The 14,956-nt window shown below is 41.5% G+C and overlaps 1 protein-coding gene across 1 annotated transcript; it reads left to right on the forward strand.

Annotated features, from left to right (window-relative positions):
• The first annotated feature begins 255 nt into the window (after positions 1-255).
• On the forward strand, positions 256-14,505 carry PP2D1 (protein phosphatase 2C like domain containing 1). Its single transcript, XM_063390980.1, is given in 18 exon segments — positions 256-423; positions 789-934; positions 2,421-2,541; positions 9,095-9,481; positions 9,483-9,567; positions 9,570-9,599; positions 9,602-9,638; positions 9,640-9,699; positions 12,257-12,652; positions 13,318-13,370; positions 13,373-13,420; positions 13,423-13,584; positions 13,587-13,658; positions 13,661-13,739; positions 13,819-13,927; positions 14,077-14,110; positions 14,239-14,330; positions 14,332-14,505. Coding segments are annotated over 18 exon segments (2,253 nt in total).
• The last annotated feature ends 451 nt before the right edge of the window (positions 14,506-14,956 follow it).

Raw genomic sequence — 14,956 nt, forward strand, 5'->3', positions numbered from 1 at the left:
GTTAACCATTGCCTTCCCGCTCTGTGCGCTCTGCTGCCACCGTTGAAGGGTCCAATCTTTTTTCCCAGATGATTTCTAATTGAATGTAAAATACGGGTCAGTTGGAAATACCGGCCAATTTGAAAACTCGCTGCTCAGTTCCTCGTGTCATGGTTCTGGGGCTTGGGATTTTGTTGTGTCCCGAAACAAGTGTTGAGAGCAGGTCCGTTTATACCTTAAAGGGATTACCCTTTAATTGAGAGTTAAATTAAGCAAATGTTCCTGCCCCAGAGAGCGCGCTCCGTGCACAGCAGCAAGTGCACCGGCTGTGAGGCGGCTCTGCCCCGTTGCACGTATGTAAAACCGTGGCTGAGCCGTGAGAAACCACAAATGGCAATTCCGTGCTACGGCACCACGCTTAAAGGGTTGCGATTGAGGCTGGGCGTTTGCATGGGTTTCACGGTTCCTTGATGTGTAAAGCTAAACTATCAAAGTAGCAATATGAGTTCGGAGGGAGGTCCCAGCGCCGAGAGAGCTCTTGCAGGCACAGGGCCTTGGCACCTTGCATGCGGAAAGCAAAAATAACTCTAGGTTTGTGCGAAGTAACATTTGGGAGGAAGGGTGGGTGACAAAACTCTGTGCTGTCCTTCTTCCCTTCGCAGGATATTTTCAAGCTTGCTGTTATACGGCGAGTTGGCATATTCACGAAATTACGGGAAAAGAGAATGGAATAATAAAGTGAGGTATTTAATGAAACAAGGGGATCTGTTGTTTTTCTCTATTTACTCGGTTATCTTTTTATTCTGCAGAGGTATTTTAATCGACAGGGTGCTGACGGGGGTGGGGGTCAGACTTGCTCCCCGACCCCGCCGCGGGCTGGCCGGAGCCGGGGTACCCCGGGGAGTCGGGAGGCCGCGGCTGGCTCCGGGCTTCGCAGCGCCTGTGACAGCGACCTGTAAGATGGCTGCTGCCATCCCCAGCGCTTTAAGACGGACTGGTTAAGGTGGAGGAGCCGCTGCCCTTGGCGGTAGCAGCCTCAAGATTAACAGCAAATTAAACGTGATACAAAAATCCAGTTTCTCTGGAATTTAGGACAGAATTATCTTCGTCTTTTGTTATTATTTTTTTTTTTGTTGTAAGTGTCCGAATCACGTTTTAAAATAGCAAACAGTGGCTGTGTGTTAGCAGCCCCCAAGAAGCTCTTTGCTTGCATTTTCTTTATGCTGGCTACGTTTCTGCTTTCGGACTTGAAAATGAAACTGTTCTTGCTTAGTTTCACTTTCAGCTTTCCCACGACTCCTCTTCGGCAGCAAATGTTACATGCAAAGAGCACATCTGGAACAACACGCTGGCTGCAATGTAGCACTTAATATCCCCACCTGAACACAGACTCCTAGCTTTCCTGGGAGCTGGTGTACCTTTACATCCCCCCAGTATGCTTTCCTTTGTTTGTTTGTTTGTGGTTTTTTTCCCCCAAATCACCAGGTTCTCCTTTAAGCAGTTAGATAATGATATTTAACCCAGCATTAAGTTTTGGACACTTACATGTAATGAATTGCAGTTTTGATAAAGAAAATACATTTACTGCTTTTACACGGGTGAATAACTCCACCAATGTGCACTGAGGCCACTCGGTGGGCGTTTATGTCTGAGGCTGCACAGGTGAGTGCTCACAGGATCACAGCCTAGGTAAACAACCTTATTCTTTAGGATCCTTAAAAGCCTGAAAACTTATTATTTCCATTAAAAAAATCAAAGATGAAAGTTGTCAGGAAGTAAATAATTTTACTGCAGTTTCCTCTTGAATCCTCAAGAGCATGGCTGCCTTACAATACCATGTCTCTTTTTTCCATCATACCTTGATGCTCACCAGATAACGAGAAATGTAAGTCTACCAGCTTGTGGCTACAGATACAGTTACTATAGTAACATTTATAAACACTCATTTCACTACACTTGCAGAACTGCTGCCTGCTAGAAGCTGCTTAGAAAGAAACCACGCTAACTGTGAATAGGTAAGTCTTTCTTTTTTTGTCTTAATATTAAGTCTGATCTTGCTCACATTCAAACTTTGTGCAAATATGTTGTTAAAAACAAAAAGAAAAAAGTTTTATTTTGTCCTAAACTGCTCTAGTGAAAAGTAAAATATTACATTCAAAATTTTAGCAAGACTATGGAGCAAAAAGACAAACAAAACCTAAACCCCTTGTGCTTTGGCATACAAGTGGATACATGTCATTGTTGGTTGCATTTATCCAAGCTGTTTTCTTCTGGTGGCTGAATTCACAAGTACAGTACATACTAATTTTCTAATTACAATGCATGCATAAATCTGAGCACCATGTAACCCCTCTGTGGCTTGTTTTTCATCATTAAACATGAAGATTAAATTAGATTCAAACTCACAGTAGTGTCTGAAAAACCCTCACCATATTTTTCAGTTTCTGTCCTTTGGGGCATGTCAGTGGCTTTGCACAAGTTGAGCTGACTCTGAAACCCGAGTTGAGGAAGCACAGGCAGGAGCAGATGATCCTGCCTGTGCTGCTCAGCTCACAAGCTCAGGTGAGTAGCCAGGTGACTTCAGGAAGGCTTCTCATCTGCAAGAAATGAGGGAAGCCAGGAGCTAGGTGAGACACAAATGCTGTTCATGTGGGTTTCAGGTCTCACTCAGGCTGCTGATAGCCCTGAGGAGATGCCTGCTCAGGGCCCATGCTCCCAGCAGATCAGACATGTGTTTTGCATTTGTTGCTCCTGTATGAATTCACTGTGAACACCTGACAGGCTTAAATGCAAGAGCATGTGTGTTATTACTATTCTAGCAAAGGAAGCAGCTGCATTCTTGAGTCGCAAAAGAGGAAATCAAAATAGAGTTTAGGGTGTGCCGGACTCCTCGTTATTACCTGGTTGTCATTTGTGGCTTTTGGGGCCTCTCTTGCTCCTATAAATTAAAGAATGACTCAGTTAACAGCAGCCAAATGCTACTGCTCTGACAGGGACCACTCACCCCACAGCTGAGCTCTGGGAGTCTACCCCTAACCCTCATCCCTGTCTCACAGCCCAGTCAGATCCAGCATGCCCAACCCAGCCTTGTCTCTCTCCCTTTGTTCAAGTGAGATTTTCTTCCAGTGCTCCCACCTGTTTTTATTCTTGCCATTCAATTCAAATAGGAAAAGTGTAGCTCTTGGTCTTCCAGGCAACTTCTCTGAGTATAAAATCCTATTGCATCCTTTCATTAGTGCATTCCTTGCGGGTGAAGTGGCCTCCCCATGCATTCAGGAGTGCTATCAGTATTTTATGAATCACTGGAAGTATTAACAATACAAAAGTTTTGCTCACTAGGCTGTCTCTAGCATCTCATCAGCTTCCCGTGGTGCTTACATGTGACTCTAACAGCACAGATGGCAGACCTTCCCATCAGGTTTTTGCTCTGGTAGGAAACCTCACACCCCAATTACCCAGTTTCTAAAGGGAAAAATGCAGAAAAATAAATGGAGAAAATGTCATTGCAACACCCATGGCTGCTCCAGTCACACAGATTTCTTGTTAGTGTTGGACCATTTAGCAGTTTTTATATGCTTCTTAACCAGAGGATGATCTTCTTGACTGCAGTCAGACTTTTGATTTAACCCAAACCAAGTGAGAAAACTAAAGGCTGGGGTCACTCCTGCCTTTGCACAATTTGACCTCTGTGTGTGAAGTCCAGAAGATGTTTGTTGAAGTTATTTAGCCATCACCAGTCACTGCATAGGCTTACACTGTGTTATTTTGTGGTAGTGAGAGCTCTGGATTTCTTCATGCAAACTTGGGATGTACTATCTATTTTTCCTTTACCTTCTCTTTGACTCCCCACAATTGTTTTGTTTATTTCTTTCTCTGATGTATTCTTTCTGTTCTTTCTATTCCTTAATTTGTGGCAGAGATCCCTGCAACCCTCCCTGCAATCTGGGACTCCATTTGGAGTGGACTTTTGACTGCTTGTGCCATGTAGGGCAGGTCATTTGGTGCTGGAAGCCTGAAATACCCCTGGGAGACTGGAACAGGCCCTGCTGGCAGGGATGGCAGAGGAAGGGCCTCCTTTCTCCTACAGCACACAGGGTGCTGGTGCCAGCCAGCACCCTTGATACAACACTGACTTAGCTAATAAAGCTATGCATAGAAAATCCCTATTATTTCTGTAAGATTAAGTTACAGTGGCCTAAGCACGTCTGGCTGTGCAAACCCAGTCATGGGCCTTCCACGCATCTGTGTGGGGGACCACCTGGAAATCCTAGATCTTCCAGGAACTAGAGACACAACCACAGGCACCACTACTAATCAACGCTCGGCCAAGCAGCAAAAACTAAACAGGCTAAACCCTTCCATTTGGACCTCCTGCAATAGTGCTGTGTACAGCTGAAAAAAAGCAGAGGAACCCCAGGAGAACAGCACCAACCCCAGATGGGGATTTGTGGGGTGAGGGTGGCAGGATCTCTCTGGGAGTGCAGAAAGCACAGTCATATTATCACCACCCAACTCCTACCTTCTGCCACAGCTTTCTTTGTGGATCCCCAAACCCTCACATGCCTCCCTCACCTCCTGTGCCAAAGCCAGCAGGCTGGCCATCCCCCCTCCATGTTTCACAGCCTCTCTCCCCCACAGAGGCCCTTGGAGGGTAGCAAACTGCTACTTCTGCCTCACTGAGATTGACCCATCTACAAGGAAGAGCTGCAAAGTACCTGGAGTGTAGAAAGCTGGTTTTGTCATTGTTTCACTACTCCCGTTTCCCAGTTTGATGCTTCCTCCCAGCTGGGGAGCTGCAGCTCTGCACAAGCGGACAGTGTCTCAAATTATAACTCTTGCCCAAAAAGACCTAATGACAGGGACTCTTATTTTATAGGGTGGCACAAAACCAGAGGGCCTGGAATCCTGGGATTCCAGTTTTGGACAATACTTTGGAAGATAAATAAGGAGACTAATTATCTTAATTTATTCCATAATTATTTTAATTATTAATCACTTCCTTCTTTCTTACCTATTATCAGGTTTACAGGTAGGAGTGTTCCTGAGCCCTGAAAGCAGGCTCTGCCCCTGGCATGGTCCTGTGACTCACCAAGTTTGTCTTTATCTCTTTCCACACCTTTCATAACTAGACTTTCTTGAAGCTGCATCATTGCTTTTGGGGCTGCAGTAAGTAGGCTATGTATGCACACCTAAGTTGACTCACTTGGGAGAAGATGTCTTGCTCCTTCTGCACAGTTCCCTCTATGGATGATTTTAGAGAATGAGAGGGCCAGCTCTGATAAAAAAAAAAACAGACTTATGGAAGGTATAGGACATGGCTTCTGGGTTAGCAAACAAGTTTGTTTTTTCAGGTTAAGACTTTTTCAGAGGTCTTATATGAGTTTAGGGAAGGCTTTGTAAGGGTTTTCACATAAGATATTTGCTCTTTGCTGCTTTGGCCAAAGATGACCACGTGAAGCTGAGGCCTCCTAAGGCAGCACCCACCCAGCAGAGGCTGGCTCCAACTGTGCCTCTGTGAGGGATACGAGCTGCACAGCATAGTCACACTGCACCAGACAAATGCTAACACCTCACTGGCCACCCACGGTGGCTCCTTGGCAGGTGCTGGTGGCATCAGCACAGTCCTAGCCATGCCAGGAGCCTCTGTCATGGTTGCTGTGTGTGGGTGTGATGCAGCCCCAGCTTTCCAGGGGAGGTGCTGCTGCCAAACTGTGTGACGGACAGGGAGGAGGGAGATGAGACTTGTGGAGGCAATGAAGCCATGTCCTGGTGTCACAGGCACCTGGGAAAGAGAGGACTGAGAGGGAAGCGCTGACTGAGGCATGAGCAATAAGTTAATCAGGGAAGCAGGAAAAAGCCAAGGAAGGTGATGCTCATTCAGCAAGGATTTGCAGCGGTGAGGCCTGTTTATATGTATTAGTTGATAATATTTAGATGAGAAACTCAGGGAGACCACGAGCTCCATTTTACATGACACAGCCCTTCTCTGCCTCTTCCTGTCACCCACAGGCAGGCAGGCAGGCATCTTTCCAGCACTGGTTTCAGCATCAATAACAGTCACCATTTTCTAAGACCACAAGTATGTTGCAAATAATAAAACCCCCAAATCTCACAGAGGAACGAGTTCAGGCCTGGAGATTGTGCAAGCTAAGTTCTGACTGTGTCAAAGGGAAGTAAGGAAGAAGCACTCTCTGGGTGGAGACAGGAACGACATGTGTCAAAGGGAGATAACTGCATGTGGGACTTGTCTGTTTGGATACAAATCAGATCCTCGATCCTCAAAGCTCAGGAGCATCTTTCATTTTTGGTAATTAAAAAATAATGATTGCAGTGCCAAACTGCAGAAACAAAAAATAATCTTACCTAATCTTGCCTTACCTTATTAACAGCAAGCAGCTCCAAGTGTCATAGCTAGAAAGGTTCTCCAGAAATACGAGATTTACTGAGACAATGGTATCATCTGCCATGTGAGCCTCATGCTCTGCCTCAGTTCTGTCCCTTTGAGACAGGCCAGTGTATGGCAGACTAAGCACTGATCAGGAGGCTCTTTGTTATGACCCATACAGTAAATAAGATTTTTTTGCCCTTGAAAGCACATACAGTCTCAAACTGTGGCTCACTCCCCATTCTTCTACTTATCTAATTTCTTTTTATCTGCTTCTGTTTTCATCTCAGAACGTTAAACTGTGTTGGGTTTTGGTTCCCTAAATAGGCACAGGGAACCTGCAGTGAGCTAGAAAGCTGAATTTTATCTTTCACTATGAGGCTGGGAGTGCTTTAGCTTAGTGTATTGTGCTGTCATTATCTCACTGTTATCCTTTAACCTGACAGCAAAAAACCTCCCAGTCTGTATTTGTTCCTGATGAGAGAAATGCAAGGAGAGAAGGAAACACAGATTAATCTTTTTACTTCTTAAGAGATCAGCTAAGAAAATGTTTAAATTTTTTGTATTTATTTCTACAAGGTTTTTAGCTATTAACATAAGCAATTTATGCATACCATGAAAGATTAACATCAGGGCTGCCCTTTTAATAATTATAAGCAAAGTTATTGCAACTAAGGAGTTGTAGCCTATCTTGCTGCATGAATTATTATGTATATTATCCTGGTTATTTACACACTGTAATTAACTGGGGTTGTTTTTTAGGTGCTTTGAAAATGTGATTTGTTAGCACTTACAGCCACTTACGGAGATACAAACCCATGTAAAATGTATGTAAGTGTTAAGAATTCAGTTTGCTGAGATCAAACTAACATTTTGTTGAAAGTTTTCATTTTCCTGTCTCTAATCCAAAGGGCTTTTATATACTCTAAAAATAAAATGGGTGCATATCTAAAAGACTGACAAAAAATAGCTTACCAGGTGTTCCGTTTACATTAGTCCTAATTTTTCTCAGGCCTGAATGCATGGTCATAATGACAGCAGTGAAAAGTCTTGTGCCATCTCTCAGTCTCAAATTCAAATTCTGCAGAATAAAGGGAAAGGGATATCCACATGCAGTTTTATCCATGTACCTCCTTACCTTGCCCTGCTGAAGTGGTGCAGCATTTTCAGAGCAGTGTGATGTTCACCTCTCCTAGAGAGACAGACTTTCCTACAAACTGGTCCTACAGCAGATTGAGAGTTGTAGCCAGCTGCAAGCCACCTCTGCAAGGATAAGCTATACTAGACTGTCAGAAGGTTTTTAAGGGGCTCTGCTTAACACCATCACCCTTTACAGGAGAGCTGTTGTAATTGATCTGTCTCAGCTGATCAGAGGCACTTGAGTCATTGAGACGTATTAGGATTAATTTGACCTGGAGGAGGTTAGGGCTTTGACTTCAACGAAATTTTCTCTAACAACTGCCGTGACAGAAAAGAGGCACACACTGAAACACAAACTGCAGAAATCCTTATAATACACAGGTGATGGAGAGAAGTAGTGAGAAAAAAAAAAAAAAAAAGAAAAAAAAAAAAAAAAAAAAAAGAAAAAAAAAAAAAAAAAAAAAAGAAAAAAAAAAAAAAGAAAAAAAAAAAAAAAAAAAAAAAAAAAAAAAAAAAAAAAAAAAGAAGGTACTTCCTAGCTGAATTCCTGGGAGAGAAAACAGGTGCAAAATAATTTATTCAGGTGTGGCTGTATGGAATGCAAAGAGAGAGCCCCAGTAAAGGAATGAGGTTAAAGTAGGATGAAATTCCCAAAGGCTGCTCTTGTAATGTGGCTGTGGGGTATTACTGCTGCTAAACTACCTCCCTTTGCCCTGGTGATGAATTATCTGTCAGCAGTTAACCAAGATTAATTGAAACAGAAATCTCATAACAGAGAATACAATAGCATGTGCATTTTTGTCTGATTTTTCTCAAGAGACATAAATGAAAAACACTACAAAAAACATAATCAACTTGAATACAAACACTATGTTTTCATACTTAGCAGATATGTGAAGTATAGGCTGGCAAGCTTAGCTGCTCACATGGTGTCAGGATTTTGTGTTATGGTGTCTGTGCATGTACATCACGTGCTGGTTTATGGGGAGAGGATGTTATGCAAGAAGCAGTTCATACTGAAATTTTCCAAGCCTGAAGCAGAATCACTTGGAAAAAAAGTCTAGGTAAAATGGCTTAGCTATTTCTCAGAATAGGATTTGGAAAATATGTTGTTTTGAATGTATTAAGCCAAAAGTCTGATTTTTTTCCTAGAGAAGCTCCATGATGGTGAGGTTTTAAACTACCACTTGGCAATTTGGCTGAAATAGCATCAGCAGTGCAATTTTTGTCATTCTTGTTAACTTGCCCAAATCAGGGCAAGCTACAATATTTAGAAAGCAGCATCAGTTTGCCCATGCCAGGTAGAGACGTGTCAATGTGCAGATACTGAATTCAGACAGGTCCCTCTGCATCACAGGGCCCTGTCAGGAGGCACCTTGCTTGGAGGCTCTACAGCTCTGACTCTTGGCTTTGCAGCACCAGGCACCGGACCTGGGAATAGCATGGGGGATGCAGAGAGAGGTGACAGAGACTGAGCTGATGGGGGAGACTGGAGCAAGGAGCTGGAGTGGGAAAAATGGAGGTACATGGGGATGTGGGGAAGATACGAACTCTGGCTGGAGGATGGGCAGAGAGGCTGCTGCTGACTAGAGTCAGGTACTTGCAGTGCCTAAATTCTACACTGCTAAATTCTCTGAGACACACAGGCAGAAGATTCATTATTCACTTGAATTGCTTGTGGATAATCCCACTCCCACACCATATTGCGATCTTGCCAATATCAACAACCTTGGTACTTCTAAGAAAGTAAATAATTCTTTAATAAAAGCATTACTGATTTGCTAAGATAAAAATTCTACATGGCAGAGAGACATGGAAGGCAGGTTTGCTGTGATGGACAACCATGAAAGTAGGTCAGATACATGCTTTCTGTAGAGTCTTGACGGTTGTCACAATGTGACAGATACAGAAACAATTGTAGCAAAGCTTCCACTTTTATTTCTTGAACAGCTTTCTCACATAGATTCCTCCCACAAAAATTAAAAACAACAAAGAGCAAACTCTAGTTTTGTTGTTTTTTTTTTTTGCCCCAGTAATCAAGGCAGATTACAGGGAAAAAGAGAAGAGCCAGGCAATGAGGAGACCAACAAGACCAGTGTATTATGAAAGTGTGTGCTAAGTCCTTTTGGAGAATGCAGATTTTTACAACTGGGAAGGACTGAGGTTTTCAAAGTTCACTGGACTGGCTGTTCATGGTAAAAAAGAATTCCTAGTGAAGAGATGGATTGCACTGGGGAAGAAGAAATGAAACATCCTGAAATCAACACACAGGTCATTACCCAACACAGCCAAAGCTGTTGCTGGGCTACTGCATGCTGTTATTATAGGTAAGTATATTCCACACCAGGATTTTTTTTTCCCTTCATCCAATTAAGAGGGGAAAAAAAAAAAAAAAAAAAAAAAAAAAAAAAAAAAAAAAAAAAAGCAAGCATAAATTAATCTAGAAATTTGTTGGCAGTTGGTATCTGGAGATAAAAAACAGCAATTCCTTTAGCTCAACATGAGTGAGACATGAGTGAGACATGATAAATTCACTCACCACTGATACTGCTATCAGACAATAGTATTCAGCTTATTAGGTAAGTAGCTTGAGCAGAATATTTGAATTAAAACATTTAATTCAATTTACTAATGTAAAAGACAGTTAGGAAGCATTCCATAACACACAAGTGACCTCTGTAAGAACAGTATGGTTTTTGTGGGTTTTGTTTGTTTGTTGGTTTTTTTAAATCAAGAGGTTTAAGGTGTCATCCCCTCAGGAAAGGCCTCTGATTTTTGACCTGATAAAGTCCTTGTGTCAATGAAACATGCATAAGATATTCTTTTAATTCATTTGTTTAATTGGACTAAGTGCCACCACAATTTGCTACTAGCTGAATGAAAACATGATTTGAGGGAAAAATCTGAATGATTACTTTCTAAAATAGGATTCTGTTGTATTTTACTGTTACGAAAGAACTATTAAGACCTGTTTCCTTATGAAGTAGAACCTTGCTCCTCTTTAGTACAGAATCAGTTATTTATGACAATCAAAAATAATGATACATTCCCAATGCTTCTGCACCCACCTCTGCTACAAGGGACACTAGGAAAAGCTCTTGCAGACTAGCGACTCTCGTCATTGTATCTTCCTACCTGGTGATTTTTGTTACCAGTTAAGCCCTCCTGTGTACACAAAGCAGCTGTGAGATTACAAGCAAGATACTTGCTTCCCGACAAAGGAGTGCACAAGCACGGCTATATAAAAAAACCTGGTGGGTGAAGAGTTCCAAATGGATTTGTGTCTACAGTTACATTATCTTCCAGCCTCTGCTTGAAGCACATGCCCAGCACTACACCACTTTTCTATCACTCTCCCTGGTATCAGTAACAAGGGGGCTGACATTGCAGCTGACATTAAAATCACTCTTTTCCTGTGATGTACATATTCCCACAACTTTTAAGACTTCTTCATATTTCTCCATATATGAAATTTGAAATTAATTTGACCAAAATTAATGACGAGGGTCAAAGATCAGTAGGAAAAAGGGAGAACTATTTGAGAGGCTTCATTGCTGTCAGGATGAAAAAACCCATGTTCCACACTTGAAGAAAACAATTCCAGATATTTTAAAAGTGTTTTTCCTTAACAATAATTTGCACTCATCTGCCAGCCTGAGAAACACTGTAAACCAACTTGATCATGCACTGACACTGAACTAGGCAACTGTGGTATATCCCGCTGTGGATGTGACATCCCACCACCTCCATTCCTCAATGCTTGCTGCTACAGCTGTATTTCACATCAAACAAGCTTTCTGCAGCTATGTGAACTTTTCTGGTACAGGTATCAAAAGAGGTAGTTTAGCACTAGCTCAGCTATTCTTTCAGGAAATGCAGTCACACCTTTACTGGAACATAGCACTAACAAAAAGGCTGCAATGTTTTCAGATGCATATGTTTTCCACCTTATTGGGACTGAAACACATTTTATTACAAAGAGATGGATGAAGGCAAGAACTGAGGCTGGGTGAACTCTTTACCAAATTGCTTCTGGGCCTTGTTACCTGCCTTACGTTCCTTGCAGAGAGGGTTTCACACTGGCTGCAATTAAGGATACCATAAATTCAAGCTTTGCTAACAAGTTAAGTTTGAAGTTCATCAGAGATACTTTAAATCTTTTATGATTAAAATGCACATTTATGAACCACTGCTAAATACACATTTATTTCATCTAATACAATTAATTTCCCACCAAGTGTACCACATCAAAGGAAAAAATTCACACAACATACACCTTCATTTTCCCCCAAGGAACACGTTCTTACAGAAGCACAGACATGTTCCTTCAGCTCCAGATACACAACTAAAGAGGATGGTCAGATACAAGCAGCAGGAGGATGCTGACATGGGCCATCTTCTTCATTTAGTCCCATATTGATAGGTCAGCTAAGTGGTGTTGATTCTTTTGCCCTGGCTCTGGTTTGCAGACAAGAGAGACTTGCATGCAAAAGGGACTAGACTTCTTCTTGCAGTCAAATTGTTCCACAGGTGTTACATTATGCCCTTTGTTAGGTTTTCAGTTGGTGATCCTGCTCCAAAGGTTCAAAGGATATTTTACAAATTCTTCTAGCTCTCCATGGAAATCAGAGGAAGGAGGGGGAAGCAAGCACAAGGAAACACACAGAGCACAACCTAAGGCACCTAAAATTTATAATTAATTAAAAAGGTGCGTCCTTGAGTTTGGTATTTTGAATCACTTTCTGATTTAAGGCAGAAGAAATCTGCCTTCACAGACTACGCTTACCTGTCTCCTACACTCAATGATGCCAATACGGCCCAAGAACCACAACTACTGTGTGAGCAATGCCTGCTCATGCACCCCTTGTCAGAGGTGTGTCCAGTCCAGCCAGATGATATTAAAAAAAAAAATATAAATGAACAGACTGCAGCCAACTTCACATCTAGAAAGCCACCACATCTCAAGCAAGTTCCTTCTGCCTGGCATCGCTTTCGCCCTTATGCCAACATTGGAGCAGACCGAACACCTCCTCTAACACAAGAAATGGTCCCCCAGGGCAGCCACAGAGGATCTCAAATACAGCACTTGGGTTCAGAGCTCCTTCCTTTATGCTCTGAGTTCAAATCTGACATAGCCAGCCCCCTGCAGTGCTGCAATTACACTTCTAATTCTCACATTTCAGAAATATTGAGGGACAGGGAAAATACCTCTTCCTACTAAAGCAAAGAAATTAGTCCTCAGCTTCCCACAATGACTAAGAATTCTTGCTCCCTTGGGTGCCTTAACCAAGTAAGAGATTTAAGGCATCATATAAGTAAAAAGTAAATCCTACATCATGTCCAAATTACTTTCAAGTACTAGAAACTGTAGGCTGCTAGAAACAGTCTGACCTGAAACTTCTTGCTGACTTCATTCAGACACTTGAAAGCACACATTCTCATAAGAGGAAAAGAAAAAGTATTTGAGAAAAATAGAGAAGTTGCACTCTGACTAGTTTCTAAACAAGAGTGCATATTTTTCATATTAGACTGCACTTTAAGCTGAATGAAATGTCACCTAAGACTCCTCATAAGAGTTTATTTGCAGTCAAAAGATTAAGATTCCAGAAGAGTCTTCTAAGAATGGAAAAAGAAAAACCACAGAAAACTTTGCTGCAAAACCAGAAAGATTCAATGATGGACATATTGTTGCCTGTGAAGCAGATCATTAACTATGATCTCAGGGATTTTTCAGTCCTTAACAAAAGGCTGATACTGTAAACAGCAGTATCTTTAAAAACCCCAGTTTGCTATAAATATATTTTCAACTTCAGATGCAGTCTTACACAGAAATGGAGTCATGTCTCTCAAGAGCACAGCACTTCTAATGTGAGAGAAAACTTCAGAATGGTAAAAACATCAGCACTGATAAAACAGATTAGTTGAGGGATACCTGAGAATTACAAGGGCTCTTGGACATCACAGAACTCCAGCAAAAAGAACACCTGTTACATCTGTACCTCATATTGCATCTGTCCCTATCAGCGTTACTTGCCATTTTCTTATTTTGGCTTCTAATGGGCTTTGAGGGGTTTTGGATTACCTGAAGAACTTGCAACAACTCTTAATACTCTTTATTTGAGAATGCATGAATGCTGTTCAACAAAAAGGACTTTGTGTGTCAGTATCCAGTATCCCTCACTGGAGACAACTTAACTGACTCAAACAGTATTAATCATCTGAAAGATAGAATACAGCTATTTTATTCCAATAAAGGTATTTTTCAGAAATAGGCAAAAGGCAACAAAAGGCAACTTGAAACAAAATCAGTGAAGATGTTCTAGGAAGAATTGTAGGCAAAGTAAAAATGGAATTCCTAAGAAGAAAACCAATGACCACAAAAATCAACCTAATCCAGAACTGTCTCTTTTCAGCAACAATGAAGTAAATTCAAAGAACAGAGATAAACTACTCCAATTCTAGCATGCAAGGTGACTCTGAAGAACTCAGTTTGAGGACAGAAAATTTTATCTAAATTTTCATCCACAGTGAGACTTCAGAGCAAGAAGATACCAACACTTTCTGTGCAACAGTTCCAAGTCACACCTGTAACAGCTGCAAGAGAATGTGCTGGCATCAAAGTCTAAAGCCATGAAAATGCCCTCAAAATAGACAAAGCCATGCCATCTAATTCTGACTCAAATGGACAGCTGGCAGAAAAACCGGACTCCAATTCAGTTTGTGACAAACTGCAGGTGATGTTGGTCAAGAACTGCTAAAGACTGTAACACCATTGGGTTCTAAACCACCAGCAGAGTTTGAAAAAGATACACAGGATGTAGCCGATCAATTGTAAATCACAAGCTGCAGAAGAGACAGTCAGCTCAGAGACACTGCAGTGCAACAAGTCACCTTGTGAACAACTGGCAAAGACTGCATTAGCTGCAGGTTCAAGAGACAACACTATTTTGATCGTACTTCTAAATGGATGTGATAAGATACCCAGTGACCTCAACATATAAAGATTTATCATAGGATAACTGAAATGCCAGAGTGTATATAGGACAGGCTTGTATTTAGCTGTGCCATGAATTTATTGTAAGCATCTTAAATGCTGACCCATACACTGAATCAGACATCTTGTCTGGAACTGTACAAATGCGATAAAACCTTCTGAAACTCTCAATAAGAAACGGTAATCAAATTTTTTTTAAACCACTTTATTCAAACCTGAGCACCTCAATATAAAACTAAACACTGGTGAACTGTCATTTTTCTTGCTAAACCCAGATTACTGCAAATTTAAAATCTGCACAAGTAAGTTTCTATCAGTTCAACATTTAAATAGACTAATTCATCTCTTCTGACACACTTTGTAGATTTCATATAATGAAAATAACTAAAAGAATTAGTGCAATATACTGGACTGATCAAAATAAAATGTACTTTGGAAAACAAAGTTGCAAAGTTCAT

This window comes from Prinia subflava, chromosome 1 (assembly GCF_021018805.1).
Source record: "Prinia subflava isolate CZ2003 ecotype Zambia chromosome 1, Cam_Psub_1.2, whole genome shotgun sequence".
NCBI classification, from domain to species: domain Eukaryota; kingdom Metazoa; phylum Chordata; class Aves; order Passeriformes; family Cisticolidae; genus Prinia; species Prinia subflava.